Genomic DNA, 17,498 nt, shown 5'->3' with positions numbered 1-17,498 from the left:
CTGAGCTGCTCCTGTCACAGAAATGTTGAAGGATGTGCCTGCCAGTGACAAGGATACCAGCAGAAAGTCTTGCACTGCTTAGTGCAGGGGTCTCAGACTCATTTTCACTGGGGGCCACATCAGCCTCACAGTTGCCTTCAAAGGGCCGAATGTAATTTTAGGCCTGTATAAATGTAACTACTCCTGCTTTTAGACAGGCCTAACATTACATTTGACCCTTTGAAGGCAACCACGAGGCTGATGTGGCCTCCTGATGAAAATGAGTTTGACACCCCTGGCTCAGTGGATACTAGAGCTACACTCCATAGACACGCCTCAGCCAGAATATTTATCTGAATTGGAGGACTTAATCAGAGCCCTTCACGGAGCCCTTCACTGATGATTAAAGTCTTTCCCTACATCCCATCCAAGAAGGTTGCCCATAATCTCATTTATTTCCATGGAAGAATTGGCTGAACATACACAGGGCCTTTGAAACACCCTAAACTACTCAGCGCTCTCAGTACACTCCTGCCTGGCCAGCAGCTCTTCCAGTCAGCTCTTCTAACAGTAGCCGACTGTTGATACCAAGTTTCTTTCAGCCTCACTGGCTGGCAGCTTTCTCAGGAGTAGCTGGTCTTGCAGGATTGAAGTTGCGGCAACAGAAGAGGAATGTAAATATTGCGATTGCTTGGAGAGAAAAAAAAAACACAGTATTTTAGTGGCTTCCGTGGTGCTGATGCTTCTGAAACCTGAATATTGATACAAGCAGTGTATTAACCATTTTGAGGAGCCCTCGAGTAATTTGTCTGCAGGGATTCTCAAGGATGTCAGAGTTGGCATTTTTGAAAGATGGGTTGGGATTTGTAAGCTGTTTCTTTGATGCTCTTTCTTCATAGTCATTGCTTCTTCAGAGAGTGTCTAATCTGTTTCAGCATCTCTTGGAGAAGCACTGCTTCAGAAGTGCTGAAAATTCTCACCAGCAACTAGGCAATTAAAAACCAATAATCTGCAGCAGTAGGAAGTAAGGGAGTAAATTTGCTTTTGTCTGAGAACCATCCACATGACAGGTGTGGGAATTTGCTATTTTCTAATATCAGTGTTAGGTGGTAGCTATCTTGGACTACAAGCGTCTGAGTTTCTGTACCTGTGAGATCAGCTTGTAATGATGAGTTTGGCCAATACACAGTTCTGCAGAGGGCTGTAATTTCAGATTATCCCTTTTATTACATACTATCAGCTAGGGCCCTTTTTCTCTATACCTTGAAGTTTGTTCAGCAAAATTTAACCTTGCATAGTAGTTCTTTTAAGAAAAAACTGAAAAGCTGGATAATTCAGCATTCTTGTTGCATTTGTATGGCCTTAGGTCGCAAGGTCTCTTGGTGAGCCATCAGCAATCTTATTTGATTCCAGTTCAGTCCCTTGAATTAACAGAGATGGTTTTTGGTCATGATTTGTTTTCCTTTGGGTTTGATTCACCATTGTACAAACCACCTAGCCTATCTGTAAGTTTTTCCAGCTGTCCAAGCGGCAGAATTGTGTTCCAGAGAAGACAATGTGGTATGTGATTAAGTGACACGCTCTCCCTAACTTCATCTCCAAGCCTGGAAGGTCAATATGGTTTCTTTCTTAAAAACTGTATCCTTCTTTTGTCCATACATGGCAATCAGTTCTCTTGGAGTACATGGACTGTTTTTTAAATTACAGAATATTTAGCACTCCAAAATAGCATTTTTAACTGTTTTCCTTAATTTTTTGCATGTATGAATTCCTAGGGAATGACCAGTTTGTGGTTTTTTTATATGTATTACAAACAAGATCACTTTGCTAAGTTTGTTGTGAGTAGACATGCTCTGGTATGTCTGTATATGTAGCCTCATGCAGAACATATGTATTCTATCAGAAGTTTATTGATTTGTCTTCTGTTTTTACTTTATATTCCAAATATTTAAGTCTATTAAGTCTATTTTCTAAATGCCACTTAGCAGCAAATGCTTGTCCAGAAGTGGCAGAAGAGTATCATGTTGTTATCTTAGTTGTCAGCCATGTTTTTGAGTCTTTTTAAAATTTTAAATAAGTGCTTTGTGTTCCTTTGAAGAGGTAACTATAGTGTTTTCTTGATCAGCACAGGGATGTTTTTGCTATTGAGTAGGGCTTTTTGTATCTGTTAGAGAAAGTGCTCACATTGTGGTGGTTCTCTAAAGATGCTTTATTTTATTTATTGCTACCAACACCTTTCACCTGGCTGTCTGGAAAGTAAAAATTTCAGTTTGAGACCATCAATTGATCTTCTGCATATTCTGCTCCTATAGTTACTGTGCCTGGGTGCCTACTTCACTTTTGCAGACCCTGCCATTGCTGAAATGTGGATGTGCTCTCTGCTGAGAGCTCTGTTCTCTGCAACTGATTCAAAATTTAGGTTGGTGACAAACATAATTAATGAATTTAGAAAAAAAAAAAAAAAAGGCATGCAGTTTTCAAGTGCCGGAGCCTGTAAGACAAAATTCTATGAGAAGAACTGATACTTAACCTCACATTGTAATCAGTATAGGTTCTGAGGATGTTTCCAGTTTACATGGATCTTGCTCAGGTCATGACCTAATGCTTTGTTTGTGAGACGGAAGGTGATTTGTTATAGATAGCCTTCAAATAGGTGTTCTTCTAAAAATAATCCTTATAAATAATCTTTTCCTGTAGGAGATAATGGCTTTTCACAGCCAGATACCTATTATAATCCAGACCAACTTCCTCCAGAGAATTCTTCCTTTATGGAAAGGAATTTCATCTGCAGGTTGCGATGCCTCCTGGATAATTCCTCTGGGTTCCTGGTGAGTATAGAGTTATGTGAAAACTTCCGCACATGCTTGCAAGCTGGAAATCTGTATTATACATACAGCAATTCACTTTATTTGTCAAGTGTCTGTAGATACTTGAGCTGCTTGAACCAGCATGTTTCAGTTAGTGATGCTAAATGACAAGTAAAGATTGTATTGCTGAGTTCCCCTTCAACATGGTGTTCCATCCAAGTGCAAGTTCCCTCATTTTGCCTGGCTCAGTTTCCTCTCTGAAATGTGAATAAGCATCTGTTTTTGCAAAGTACTGTGTGATTTGTAGATAAAAAAGCTATACGGATATTATTTTCTGTTGGATATCTTGAAATGCAGTAAGTTATAATAACTAACAGAACTATGGTTTTCCCTTACTTAGGAAAGTCTGTGCTTGTTCTTTTTAATAAACATTTTGTTTGTCAACACTGTAATTTTAAAAGAAATAATATGAGTGTATCGCTCTCTAGGTGACTTCTTACAAATAGAATTGTTTATAGGAGATTTTGCAGTTGTACACACTTACATATTTTATACAAATGAATGACAGAAATGCAAGAGAAATAATGTTATCTTACTTGTATGTGGAATACCATGTTCATTGGAATACTAGAAGATCCAGTTGGCATTTGCTATTATATGTTTTGGGTTTTTTTGACAAAACAACTTTCCAGTTCTTTTTCTCGTGAGTTTATTAGTAGAGCTCTAAGTGTCGTGCTCAGGGGTACAACAACAGTGTTCTGTACTTATTAGCTAACTTCTGTGTATGCCATGGTACAAAACTTGAGTCTGATGGGTCTTAAAGTTTAAAAAATGTTTTACATCCTCACAGAAGTATCTGACTCTTAAATACTTCCAACATAAACCGGTTACTTTTTTCTTCATCCTAAGGCTATGAATTTTCAAGGACGATTAAAGTTTCTCCATGGACAAAACAAGAAAGGGAAGGATGGTACTGCTTTGTCTCCTCAGCTCGCTCTGTTTGCCGTAGCAACTCCCTTGCAGCCACCATCTATCCTTGAGATACGAACCAAAAACTTCATCTTCAGAACTAAACACAAACTGGATTTCACACCTACTGGCTGTGATGCAAAGTAGGTGTAAATTCTTTCATGTAATGCTCATTTACTGTTGAGATAGGTTTCAAGTATGACTTCGAGAAATAAAGCTGGTTACTGTTTCAATCAATGCTGATGATCATGTAGAAACTGTTACGATTTTTCTCTTCAGCCCTGCTAGTAAGGAAAGAGAAATGGAATTGTCATAATTGTCAATGTATTTATTATTAATACTTCCTTGACAGAGCATATTGCTTTCTGACTCTCAATCATTAAAAACAAAACCAACCAAACAAAAACCGCCAGAATCACACAAAACAGAAGTTCCAGAAGACGGAATACTAATGAATTAGGGAAGAAGAAAAGTTCAGTGTTTAAATCTGCTTGGAGTTTGTTTTCTGAACTGATAGAACAAGTGTTTCATTTTGTTCTACATGCTTATTTTCTCCTTCAGTTCAAGTATATATAATCAAAATGTTATTTACTTCAAAATAAACAAATGAGGTCCTTTTTTATAGTAGAACTTTTACCTATTTCCAAACTATTATTTTTCCTGTATAAACTGGAAACACTATTGCATTCCTATATTGACATAACATAACTATGCATCAACATGGCAAGAAGCCCGTAAAGATGCTTCTTTATTAAATCAAAAGCTTTGGACCTACTTGTTTCCTTCTCTACTCCATCCTATTTTTGACTGATAGTGCTTAAAGCTTTCAGACTAATTTTCAGTAGAATCTCTCATGGATTTCCATGTCTGCTTACAGAATAATGTAGAGTCAAATTACTTAGTGCTCTACCTACTGATCCATCAGTTCACAGCAAAATATTTTGATTTAAGTAAAAGTTAACAGAATGTTAATGCAGGCTTTTTTCCTCATTGTGATTTTTTTCATTGTTCTTCACTTGAAGCCTTCAGTTTTTGTCACATTTTACACTTTTGCGTATCTTGTTCCCCATCTCTACTTTTTCCTCCTCCCTCCACCCCTCATCTTTGGATCTCCATTTCTTTGGTCCACATCTTTTTTCAGTCTCTTTTTTGACTGCTTCATTCTGTCACATATCTCATAGTGCTTACACAAATGCGTTAAGTTCTTTATCTACCTGACCTCTAGTAAAGTACTCTAATGTTAGCTTCCAGGGTCGAACTTGACTCTATTGCCTGTACTCCTCTGAGGTGTTTCTAAGAAAGCTTAAATGTAAACACAGGTGTCCCAAATGACTCAACAGCAAAAGTGATGTAGTTCTGAGATATGCCCTGCTTTCAAGTTTAAGCTACTGAAAATACTATTTTGGGGAAGAAGTTCTAGATAACTAAAGTTAAGCCCCTACTGAATTTTACATGTGAGCTTCTATAGCTAAATGCGGTGAAACAGGGCTAGGCAAACAGCATCTTTCATTGCAACAGACGAGAGCTGCCTGCTATAAGTGGGTATGTTCAAAAGTATGGAATTCAGAGTCCAGCTGAACTGTAGACATACTTTTGTTTTAACCATCTAATAATTTTATGAACCTGTTCCTAGTCAGTGAAGGCAACTTGGGGGAACTAGTAAAAGCTTTGATTTATTAACTTTGTGTCAGGCTATAGCGTACAATTGATATTGCAACAAAATATAGTTAGCATTGACGTCTGAAATATTCTAGCCATAATTAACTTGCTTGGCATTTGTTCTGTGAGTTGATTCATCAGCAGTGTTGCAATTCTTTGTTTTTACCTTCCAGAGGAAAGATTGTCCTGGGATACACTGAAGCAGAGCTGTGTATGAGAGGAACAGGATACCAGTTCATTCATGCAGCTGATATGCTTTATTGTGCTGAAAATCATGTCCGAAGTAAGCTTTTTTCCCTTGGAAAGACTGTAAAGTCAAAGCATGGATTATAAGAAAACTGAAAAAAAAAATACTGTGAAATACTCTTTTTTTTTTTTTTTTTTTTTTTTTTTTTTAAATAAAAAAGGTGGCCATTAACAAAAAGAACACCATTTCATGGGATCTTTCCATACATAGAGGAACTTAGGCTGGATGAAGAAAATTTAATATTCCTGTCTAGACCTTTTTAGGTTATATATTCCTATTTCTGTCAAATCTTACTCTTCTCATTTCTTTCTCTACTCAACCCAACTTCTGCTATTTAAACAACTTCCTTTGGGTAAAGGGAATATTTCAAATATAGGAAATTAAATAAAGCAATTTCTTTTGATATCAGTGTAAGATATTTAACAGAAATTAAGCTCTGATTTAGCATGTTAGTATCCTACACATTTCCGGTTTTAATTCTTGGCACCTTGATTTGGTTTAAGTAACAACTTAAGAAGAGAAGCATAACACTTAAAGCTACGGAAATAACTATCAGCTATCTGATATATAACTACTTAGTGGACGATTTTAATTTTTTTGTTAGCTGTAGTGTTTGTCTTTGGAAGTTAGAAGAACACCTTCATGATATTTTGGCACTTATTTTCTGCTGACTGCTCTTGAAAAACTGTTTTTTCTTTTGTCCGCTTAGGGACAGTTAAATAACCCCCCGTGGTAGGTTAGATCTCAACCTATATTAAAGAAATATTCTGTTTCAGGTATAGCACAATCACTGTCGCCTATCAGTGGTTTTGTTTGTTTGGTAAGGAATAAAAAAGGAAAATACTTTTAGAATAGAATGGGTGAAATTTGGTTTGGAACTTAGTCTTAAAACTGGTTTTGTCCCATTTCTGATGTCAAGATAAAAAAACAAGTCTTTTAGCAAAGATTATTTTTGTTAGGTTTCTTAAGCTTTCCTAATTTTTTTTTAATTTAATTTTTCTGTCTAGTAATGCAGTGTTTTCAGTAATGTACAATGAAAATGCATTTTGTTTAACAAGCATTGCTAGTGAAGTGATAGTGGGGGTGAAAACTAGTTGATTTTGAAGTACCTCTGTATTAGCCAGTGAGACTGTGGAAGAATTGGATTCAGAGCTAATGTGCTTTCTAATTTTTTAAGTAACAGTCACTTTTCAGATGTAAAAGAGCCTTAGGCTTTTGTCATTTACATGTTCTAGTATTTATTAATTTCCATTGTTGCAGAAATAATGGTTGAAGATCCATATAGAATGTTGCAAATCTGTAGTGGATATCTTAAAATTGCTTGGAGCTTTGGCTTTTATTTTGCCAGCAAATTAAAGCAGACATCTTAAATTGATTGATCATCCTGTTTCACTAGGAATACATTAGTGCCACACAGAAATGAGTGGCTGAGGACGTGAGATTTATAAAATTGCTTTACAAATGGGATTATTTTCATGACATGCAAGATTTTTCCTATTTTTACTCACTGGACAGTAAATGGTATGCTTACTCTTTTATTCTAGTGATGAAGACAGGTGAGAGTGGAATGACTGTATTTAGGCTTCTAACCAAAGAAAATCGATGGGCCTGGTTACAGGCAAATGCACGTCTTGTCTACAAAAATGGAAGACCAGATTACATCATTGCCACGCAAAGACCTCTTACGTAAGTCATCGTTGCATAAAGCAGTATACTTCAAAAACCAAAAACTTTCGACCTTGTCTATAGTCAGAAAGGAATTCTTTAAATAAGCCCCCTTTAAATCCTGAACTCCAAAAAGAAAACCTCTTTCAATTTGCTAACAAACATTGAAAAGAATTTTGATATTTCAGTACTTACGTGGCATAGTCCTTTACGTGTAAAACTGTTGACATTTTGATTTCCTATAAAATTAAGAGCAGTGGTATAAGCACCAAGTTATTCCACCCAACCTCTTTTTAATTCATTATTCATGTTAGCAAAAAATAAGAAATCCAACTGCAGTTGTGCAGAAGAAACAACAGATAACATAAAGAAATTAAGTCCTTTATTGTGCTGAACCAAATGCTACATAATATGGAATTCAGCATTATTATACAGATTAAGTAATTTCTGCTAAAGAGTCTGTAAAATGGAGAAAAAGAGGTACTTCATTATTGAAGTATTCATTTATTTGCTGTGGCAAGAAAAACATAATGCATGGAACAAAGCCCACTTATTTTCATTTTAGCTCTTAATGCACAGAAAATGGTGTATGCTATCTAGATTTAATTACAAATGTAATATGTAAGGTGGTATTACGGTCATAAGCTCCTTACTTCATAATCTGCCTCTTGGTTTAACTCAGCCAAGTTGAGCTGGAATAGCTAGGAATTTGAAAAATGCCTACAAATGGAATAGTTGGGGTTTTTTTCATATTAATTCCAGGGAAACAAAATATTGCAGAAACCGTTTCATCCTTTAGTATTATGCTATGTATCTGGTTTATTTTCAGAGATGAAGAAGGGGCAGAACATCTACGGAAGCGTAACATGAAGTTGCCCTTCATGTTTGCCACTGGGGAGGCTGTGTTGTATGAGGTGTCTTTCCCTGTGTCGAGCCTTATGGATCCCTCTCAGATGAAGAATAAAAGCACAATGGGAAAAGGAACCAAAGCAACGCTACACAATGACTCTGTGGATCCAAACTCCCTCCTAGGTGCCATGTTGAGGCAAGACGAGTCTGTATACCTCTGCCCTCCAGCATCACAGAAACTTTCCTTTGAGCGGAATTTCTTTGCAGACAGCAGGGATGAACTGGGTGGTGGTGGTAGCAGCGGCTGGACAGGTAATCTCCTGCCTGCTGGAAATCACAACGTTCTCAAACAGGAGCTGGTGCAGTGTTCTCAGGACAGTGCTATTCCGCTTCCTGAAGACAGTGCAGCACTCTTTCAAGATAACAAAACCAGTGATTTGTACAGCATCATGAAAAATCTGGGCATTGACTTTGAAGATCTAAAATGTATTCAACAGGATGAGGAGTTTTTTAAAACTGAATTGTCTGGTATGGATGATATTGGGGACATTGACATAACTGATGAAATCCTGACTTATGTTCAGGATTCCTTAAATAAATCTGACTTCTTATATTCAGGCTGTAACCAGCAGCAGCCCCTGGTCCAGAATGAAGGTTGCTTGGTACAGCAAGAGTTGGATCCACATCAACTTCATCAGCACCAGAAACACCTCGTGGAACAGCAACAGCAGCAGCAACAGCAGCAGCAGCAGCAGCTCTGTCAAAAGATGAAACACATGCAGGTCAATGGCATGTTCACAAACTGGAGCTCTGGCACCAGCATGCCTCTTAGCTGCTCGCAGCAGCAGCCCCAGCAATACGTATTCCCTGGCGGGCATGGCACTACCTCAGAGTTCTCCTACAAATCAGAAGTAAACACTTCCCCTTATGCATGTAGGCAAGAGTTTCTTCCTTACAAGCAACCCACACCAATGGTGTCCCAGCTTTCTAATTTTGCTCAAATGGATTTCCCTGTAGCAGGTTTTGACAGATCAACCTACTCTGCTCCTTCCAACTTGGAGGATTTTCTCAGTTGTTTGCACCAAGTCCCTGAAAATCATGACTGTGAGATGAACTCTGAGTCGGTTATGTTAACTCCTCAAACATGCTATGCGGGTGCTGTTTCTATGTATCAGTGCGTGCAAGAAGCACAGCCCAGCTGCATGGATCAAATGCAGTATGATCCTATGATAGCAAGTCAACAAACCTTGTTGAACAAGGTAAGGTAAACAGCATTGTTGTATTGTTGCATTTTAAACCATGTTTTTATTGTTTTGGATGGCTACGGGGATGCAGAGTTTGTCATAATTGAACCACTGAGTTTGGAACTGATGGGTTAGCAGTGTGTGAATGTCCTTTTTTTCTTTGTTCGTTAGAATAAAGAGAGCTGCATTTGGTTGAGTTTTTGTGTAAACGTATCCACATCCTCATAGCTCTCTTTGGTATTAATAAAGCAAGAATGAGTAACTGAAACTATTCTGCTGTACCTACCAGTCATTTTCCCAGTAGGAGCAAAGGAGAAGGATATCGGTCAGAAGCTTGGAATTTGCTTATATACCTTTTTTTAGAGGTGTGGAATGATGTCAGTAGTATCGTCTAGCATGTTCATTTTCATGGCATATGTCATAAGGATTCAGAAGAATATCCTCTTTTTAAAGTGTTAGTGTTCTCTGGATACTCAGATTCATCAATGATTTTAGGATTACTTAAAGTGTCAGATTATAATATCACATAAATAGCATGAAATCTTATGAACTATTGCATTTTTACGCATGATGATACTTTCAAAAGCATTTTTATATATTACCATAAGAGAAAGACAGCTTGCTTTTCAAGCTGGTGTCTAAATTGTCTGCCGAAGACAAAAGAGCAGGAAAAAAAATTATTAATAGTAGATAAGGTGAACCTTTTTCACATTGTTTTAAGGAGAATGCACAATAAAAACCGTAGAAGAGAGAAGCCTGGCTGTAGCACAGGCTACAGTTTTAAGCACAGTTCTTCATAGGTAAAATTAACTTAGAAATAAAACAGTTCAAGTACTGCAGCAGTTCCTGATTTTGAATAACCTCTGCTGAAATAGTTTAAGTTGTAACATTTATTTCTGATAATGCTGCTTGAGTACAGAGCTGCAATTCTTTTTATTTTTCTTTTACCTCAGTGCTCTAAAGTACTGATCCTACAAATGCTTATGCACATGCATAAGCATTTACAGAATTAAAGTATTAATTGGCATTTAAACTACACAAGACAGAGGTGAGGAATGCAAGTAGAACATACCCCATTTTTCGGTATGCTTAATACAAGTACAAAACATGTCATTTTTAAAACTATTTCACTAATGGAAAAAATATAATTGCGGAATTACAGAACTTTAGCTAAAATATATATAGCCCAGTTCAGCAAGATAAATAGCTTCTGCCTGAGTGCCCACGGGCTGAAGTAGCACAAAGTGACTTTGGCGAACTGCAGTGTGCAAGCGTGCACAGTGCTTGGCTGCGTGTTGCCTGGCTTGGCTATGGTCAGTGTTATGGGTCCTTCATAGTACTTCATAACAGGTTTGCAAAACAGTTCCTGGGTCATCCAAGTTCGTCCCTATAGCAGTATAAAATTGTTCTTCTCACAAAACCTATGCTGGTGTGGTACATCAGTTTTGAAAAGCTAGCACATAAGCAATTCCCTTTCTTTTTACTTATTGGTTTCAAATACATTTATTTTGTAGATTTTGTAGTTATGCTGCCTTAGTGATTTTTGTTATGCCCCTTTTCTGTTATTTTCTTGGTCACTTCTTATCTACTTGTGAAATTCTAATGACTAAGACAGCATCTCTGAATGCAATGAATTAATAAGTCTATTGCTTGATATTTACTAGAACACTGTGCTGCAATAAAAATATTGCCTTTAGCTTGTTTGTCATAAGAAATGAACAAAGGCTACTTTGTGAAAAGTTATCCTTAAGTCATCGAGAGGCAAATTCAGCCCTTCTTGCCATGGTGTACTGATGCTGTGTGGATCTGGACTGCATTTGGTTAAGCGGAAGCTTGGTCTGGAATTGATGTTACCCTTATGCATGTTGGCTCCTGCTTACCTCTGGAGAGATCTGCTGAACATTTGTCCAAATGAGCTTAAAAGAGGAGCACGCTTCTTGATGAGATAAGGAAGGATAGTTCCCCGAATGCCTTTTGTAAAAGAGTGATCATAGATAGCCAGTAGCTATTTCCAAGTCCTTGTGGATCCAAAACGATGTATGCCAACTGGGTGCAGTGGGGGTGGGAAGAGACTGCTTGTTTGTGAGCCAAATAGCATTGACTTTTGCAGCCCATATTGCTATATAGTGTTCACATGAAACAAACCAACATCTCTTCTGTCAGACTACACTCAGTTTTGACCTCTAGTCACGTCTACCAATTAACGTTTTCATAGATTGACAGCAAAGTGAGGCTCTATAAACCAAAGTTGTTATGTTGAGAAATGTTTTGATGTAGAAACTTTTTTTTTTTTTACGTAGAAATGTCATTGCTCCAGAGAAAGATAACCCAATATTTATATATGCTCATATTGCAGAGATTATATTTGGCTTTGTATCAGAGGAAATAAGAACTTTAAAATACATAAACCCATTGGAACTAGTAAGTCAGCAATATATCTGCTGCACTTGAAGTAATCTTGTAAAATATCACCTGTACCAAAGCTATGATGGCAAATAATAGGCATTTCCTTATTATAAATAGGGAGAGTGTATCACTGCTTATGACAATAAACTCAAGGTTGGATTTTATTGCTAATTGCTAACTCTAGTAAGGATGTAACTAATTAGATAGGATACTACTGTCTGAGCCTATGTTCATGCAGCCAAACCAAAGCAGGGCAGTCTTTGTGGCTGGATTTAGCACAAGGACATCCCTGTCTGGGGCTGGAGGCTGGAGAGAGGGCAGATGTTGCTACACAAGCCATGATTGCTATCCTTTCCTCAGCCTTCTAACTCCCATTGATTTTTGTGTGAATAGACACGGGGATTAGAAAGCCAGAAGGGTCTGTTGTGGTCATCTGCCTTGATCTTCTGTCTAACTTGTAATTGCAGTAGGACCATAACCAATGCAGTCTAAAAACACTTTCAGTGATGGAGAAGAGCAGAAAGGCCTCAAGTAATTTGATTGCTTGTTTAAAGTCGATTGGGAGAGACATTGCTACTTACTAGATTGTGTGTTGGGAACTTTCTTAGAAATTTTAATGAGCTTGCTCTTCTTGTTCAGGGAGAATACTGAAATTATCTGCTTCTGTCAGAAGTAATCCTAGCTTATGTTGTTGTAGTTGTCTTTGAAAGTATGGCAACTTTGATTAAAAGCATGACTCACATGGCTGTAGTCTTGTTAAAAACTTAGCAGAACCATGCACAATTAGTCAAGTTTCAATGTTTGCATAGAAGGAAAAAAAAAGTTTCCAAAACCCAGTGTATTTTGATAGATGAATGAATGTATAATACATATTTTCTAGGACAAACTTTGAATGGGTGAGTATTTATGACATAAGCTACTCCCAAAGAGATGATGGAAATGTTTAAAATTGTTTTATTTTCTTTGCATGACCGAATGGAGTATTTTGTAGATAAAGTGACTTTTCCATAGCATGACAGGAAGCATTACATCAGATGGTTAAAATAATCCTATGAACAGTTATGTTGAGACTGATGAAAGCCATTCATTGCTCGTACTTGGCATTGTCAATATGAAGACTGTTTGTTAAAAAAGCCCACCCTGTGACAGCTTGGCCTGTGGACTGATTGCAGGATTCTTCAGCTTACGAGTGGAACTGCATGTGCATTCCTGGAAGAGCTGTAAATTCTGGATCGCATTGCAGACATGAAAATATGTAAATAGGTTGCTTTTAAAATGCAACATCTGGATGTGGAAATCAGGAGTGCTCAGTCAGACTGTGCTTTCTACAAATGGAAACTATATTATGCCTCAGATAATAGCGATGTTTCTTTACTTAGCCAGAAATAGCACTCCCACTGGCTTCAACATGAGGAAGTTTCAACATTGATTCAGACCCTGCTTTAATGCAAATTAACTTCTCATCATTCATCATTTAAAAAAAGAAAAGTTTTAAAGCTATTTATTATATTTGAAGACAATTTCTTCCAATCTGTTTCTTTAGGAGGATTTTTTTTAACTTACAAATAAATTGTTTTCACATACTAACCATTTATATTATCTTTTTTCCTCCCAGTTCCAAAACGGTTTCAATGGAGGAAACGTAAATGAAGCATATCCCTCTCAGTTAGATGTGATCAGTAATGCACAGACTGCTACACATCTTCAGCCTCTTCATCATCCAACAGAACCCAGATCCTTCTCAGATTTGGCGTCTAGTGGATTTATGTGATTCAGATCTAGAGCTCCATCTGTGATTTTGTCTGGGCGTCAGGCTGCTCTGAGGAAAAGCTTGCTAAGACTGTCTTTGAGCATTGGACTTTAACAGCTAAATTACATTTTGAGAATATGAGGTTGGTTGCACTATATACTGGTGGATATGTAATCCAAGACCTGGCTTTTTGAGTGACAGGTGGAACTAAAACTTCTGACTAAACTTGTGTGTGTGTGTGCTGTTTTCCATCAGATTGACTCTGTCATTGCAGTATGGATTACATATGTACTACAGACTATGTCATGCTATACAACATAAGATAAGGCAAATGGTTTTGTTATTTAGAAAATAATTGGGCACTTTACAAATAGCATCAATGGCACAAGGAAGATGATTTCACACGTGGATTATTTCCAGGCTTTATTTTTTAAAAATCTAGTAAAAAGCTCTGAATTAATGAGAATCAAAAGCACTTAATTTTAATGCATACTAAGCTCTTTAATCACTTATTTTATATTTAAATCCTTTTGTTTTAAGTCTCCATTTCTAGCACTTTAATAGAAAGCTTAATACAAGGATATGATATGCAACTTCAGGTTTTCTATGAAACAGGTCCCTTGCATTCCTCCTTTTCTTGTCAACCTTAAGTGCCTCACAATTTAGCTACCTTGTTTCTGATGGAAGCTTATTTTAGCAAAACTCACTATATAAATGTCATCCATATTATGTGAACTTTTATCTAACATCTACAGTGCTACTGGCTGTAACTTTTTTGTTCCCCCGAAGACAATTTGTTTAAAGTATGACTTAATTCTTTATCTGTGGATTTGTTACACTATTATCAGGAGTTATTAATGTTCTGTATCTAGTTCAGTTTTAGAGTTTTGGTTTATTCTATGCTGGTTTTCTGCTTTCTTCAGGTAAAACAGGGTATATTAAAAAAGCAGATTTTGCTGAGGGAAAGGAGCAGATCCTCAGGATTTGTTTTTGATTATTAATGTTAAAAAACCTGTGCCTTATCTTGTGTTAAAATGGTCATAATGTTCTTTAGAAATAATACAAGGCTGCTCTATGCAAGTACTTTCATTAAAATGAATATTGAAAAGGATTACATTTTAAATAAGGGGGAAAGGAGTCTCAATAGCAGTTGGTATTAGCATTTACTTTGACTGCAGTTTTCAATGTTCATAGTGGGGGAAGGGTCAGTTGTGGTTTAAAGTTTATCCCTAGCAAATTGCACTGCAAAGTACAGAGAAGTTATTCTTTTTATGTGTGTTGATCCATTTGAAAAGCCTTGTGCAAAATATGAAAATGGGGAAAGAAAACAGTCATTAGAGGAATTCTCCTTGTAATAGGTTTTATTTTCCGGAAGAGGAAACTAAACAAAAACAAAGAAACAAACAAACAAAAAACCACCACATGCACAAAAACATTCTGCGGTTTGGTTTTGTTTTTATCTGAGAGGATTGTTAGAATTGCAGACACCAATGTTTGGTGCAAAATAATAATCTACATGAAAAATACAGAAATGTGTATATGTTCAAAATATTTCATACTCTTGTGTGTTGTATAGTTCATATATAATAAAATGTCTTTGTAAAATATTTTAAACAAGTTAATTTTAAAGTGTTACATCATTATATGTTCAGAACAATTTTATTACATTTGTTATATATAATATAAAATGGCAATTTAGCCAGTTTGTTTAAAACAGGCAAAAGTAAATTGGCTTCCTCCAGATGGTTGTTAATATTATTTAATACAAGGACAATCACTTAAAACTGAAATCCTTTCATTGCTGAAACATCCTTTCTTTCAAGAAGATAGTATTTTCTTCTATTCTGTGTGATATGATATGCTAGGCCAAACTTTTAATTCAGTTAAAGCTTTTCAGATTAATAACTTCGACAGTTCTTTTAAGTGAAATCAACAGATATGAAAGGGACATTAAGGAATAAAGTACAATTCAGGAAAAGCCCATAAAGACATTGTGGGTTGTATTAAAATGTTGCTTTTTTTTTTTGTTAACTTTTCAGATTTTGTTTTCACCACAAGACATCAGTAACAGGTTTAATTAGTTTCATTTGAATTAATTTGTGATTCTGTCTTTTAATTGAAGTCTTGTTTTAAGCCAATATCTGAAACGTCTTCCATATCCAGCTAGTGTGTATCATATTTGCATTTGAACTTGAAAAACAGAAAAATGCTGTAAAACTAGAAGGTTCAAAGGGATAATGTATGTTTTACATCTTACAATCCAGTATATATCCTGTTTATGAATTTAGTTAAACCAAATACGTGTTGTCCTATCACTAAGTGCCAAGGATGCAGTGCTACGGTTGTACTGCCCTACTTACTGTAAACAAGTTAGTTGTTTATATGCATATCAGCGTATTTTGTGCATTATCTTACGTGTACAACATTGACTGTATTAGTGCATTCTTGATCTGCACCAAACTGTACCTACAGTGCACAGATGTTTCTAAATTGGATCGCTATTAGCCCTTCAGGTCTGTTATAAGTAAGATTATAATCCAGTGTTAGTCAGTATTACTATCCATTTTTGTACAAGTTTTCTTAGCTTGTTTTTCTTTCCAGTTCTTATCTCTCCTTTGCTATGCCTGTACATACCATGCAATACACCTCTTGTGTTCAGGTATGGTTTTGTAGCGCTCTTGCTCATCTCCAGTAAAGTTTGTAAGATATAATATATGGTAATAAAATAATCACTTGAATGTAGCTAAAATGTATATTCTTTTACTGCAAAAATGTTTTATTTCAGCAGTATACAAAAAGATACATTATCATATAGTTATTAATATTTTTTGAGAGCTCGTCATCTGATAGTTTACAAAACTATTGTTATTTACGTCACTGTGGACTTTGCACTTCCCTAAATATTAGATGCAAATACAATGTATATAATGTAGAACGGTGAAAAATTGTGTGTGTTTGTCCGTGGAATTAGTATTTTATACTGGCATGAAACCGCGTTTATTTATAAACCTTGTAAATAGTAAGCCCCAATTAGCAGTTGGAAGGCTTCTGTATTCATTGCTTAGTGACAGTAAATTCACAGTTCAACAATACTGAGGCAGGAATAGATTTCTGCATAGATGCTGCTAAAAATAAGCATTTTCTGTTTTGAGATTTGTAGCTGGCCATTGGTAACCTATTTACTGTTTGTTGCTATTTCATAAATAGTGATTTTAAGTTAAGAAAGCAGTTCTTTTAGTTTATTTCTGATTACTGATTCCTGTGTGCTGTATTGGTTTTGCATGATAATCTTTTAAAATCAGTTGTACTGCTACATCCAATGTTTCACTGTAATCCCCTGTGCAGTTTACCAAACTTACAATAGTTCTTTGGTTTAATGACATTGATGGACAAGAAATTAATTGGTTTCAACTACGCTATTGTCTTGTAATGTATTAAGACACACGTCTTATCCAGACTCAGCACTAGGTCATGAACTCTGTATGTATAATAGATCCTCTTGGTTCCTTTTCTTGCATAGCAGAAAAAGACAAGCTAAGGTACGAGAGTCATTCAACAAGGCTGCAAATCTATTAAGTAACATCTAGAAATATTCAGGCAATAATACAAACAACATAGGGCATCCTATTTATAGTCTGTTGCATTTGTTAAAAGAATACCTTCAAGCCATGTATCGACCTGTACCCAGAAAAGTAAGACCTCACTGTCCAGTTTTGTTTGAAGGAGGGAAAATACTTTCTTTTAGACTAAGCCATTTTCTTTGATTTATGGAATTCCACTTCTAATTCAACATGACAGTTAACAACCATGGTGGTACCCAACACTGTCAGAAGGAGGCTTTCCCAAATAGCTCTTTTGGAGATGCATTTTGCTAGTGAGGAACCACATTTCCCACTCATGCACTTAAACTGAGAACTGTTTTA

At 36.3% G+C, this 17,498-nt stretch overlaps 1 protein-coding gene across 2 annotated transcripts in view; it reads left to right on the top strand.

The window, feature by feature from the left end:
• Positions 1–17,271, top strand: part of AHR (aryl hydrocarbon receptor) — a 64,738-nt gene extending 47,467 nt beyond the window's left edge. The window contains exons 6-11 of one of the 2 annotated variants that reach the window (XM_082045725.1): positions 2,677–2,807; positions 3,696–3,898; positions 5,588–5,697; positions 7,206–7,347; positions 8,156–9,434; positions 13,441–17,271. In XM_082045725.1, coding sequence (XP_081901851.1) covers positions 2,677–2,807; positions 3,696–3,898; positions 5,588–5,697; positions 7,206–7,347; positions 8,156–9,434; positions 13,441–13,596 — 2,021 coding nt within the window. In that variant the 3' untranslated portion in view covers positions 13,597–17,271. Of the gene's footprint in view, positions 1–2,676; positions 2,808–3,695; positions 3,899–5,587; positions 5,698–7,205; positions 7,348–8,155; positions 9,440–13,440 lie in introns of both variants that reach the window. The other variant, XM_082045726.1, reaches the window with a different exon arrangement.
• The last annotated feature ends 227 nt before the right edge of the window (positions 17,272–17,498 follow it).

The sequence above is a fragment of the Streptopelia decaocto genome (assembly GCF_964273445.1).
Source record: "Streptopelia decaocto genome assembly, chromosome: 2".
In the NCBI taxonomy this organism is placed as follows: domain Eukaryota; kingdom Metazoa; phylum Chordata; class Aves; order Columbiformes; family Columbidae; genus Streptopelia; species Streptopelia decaocto.
The sequence above is the reverse complement of the archived record's forward strand: the minus strand, read 5'-3'. Positions and strand labels throughout refer to the sequence as shown.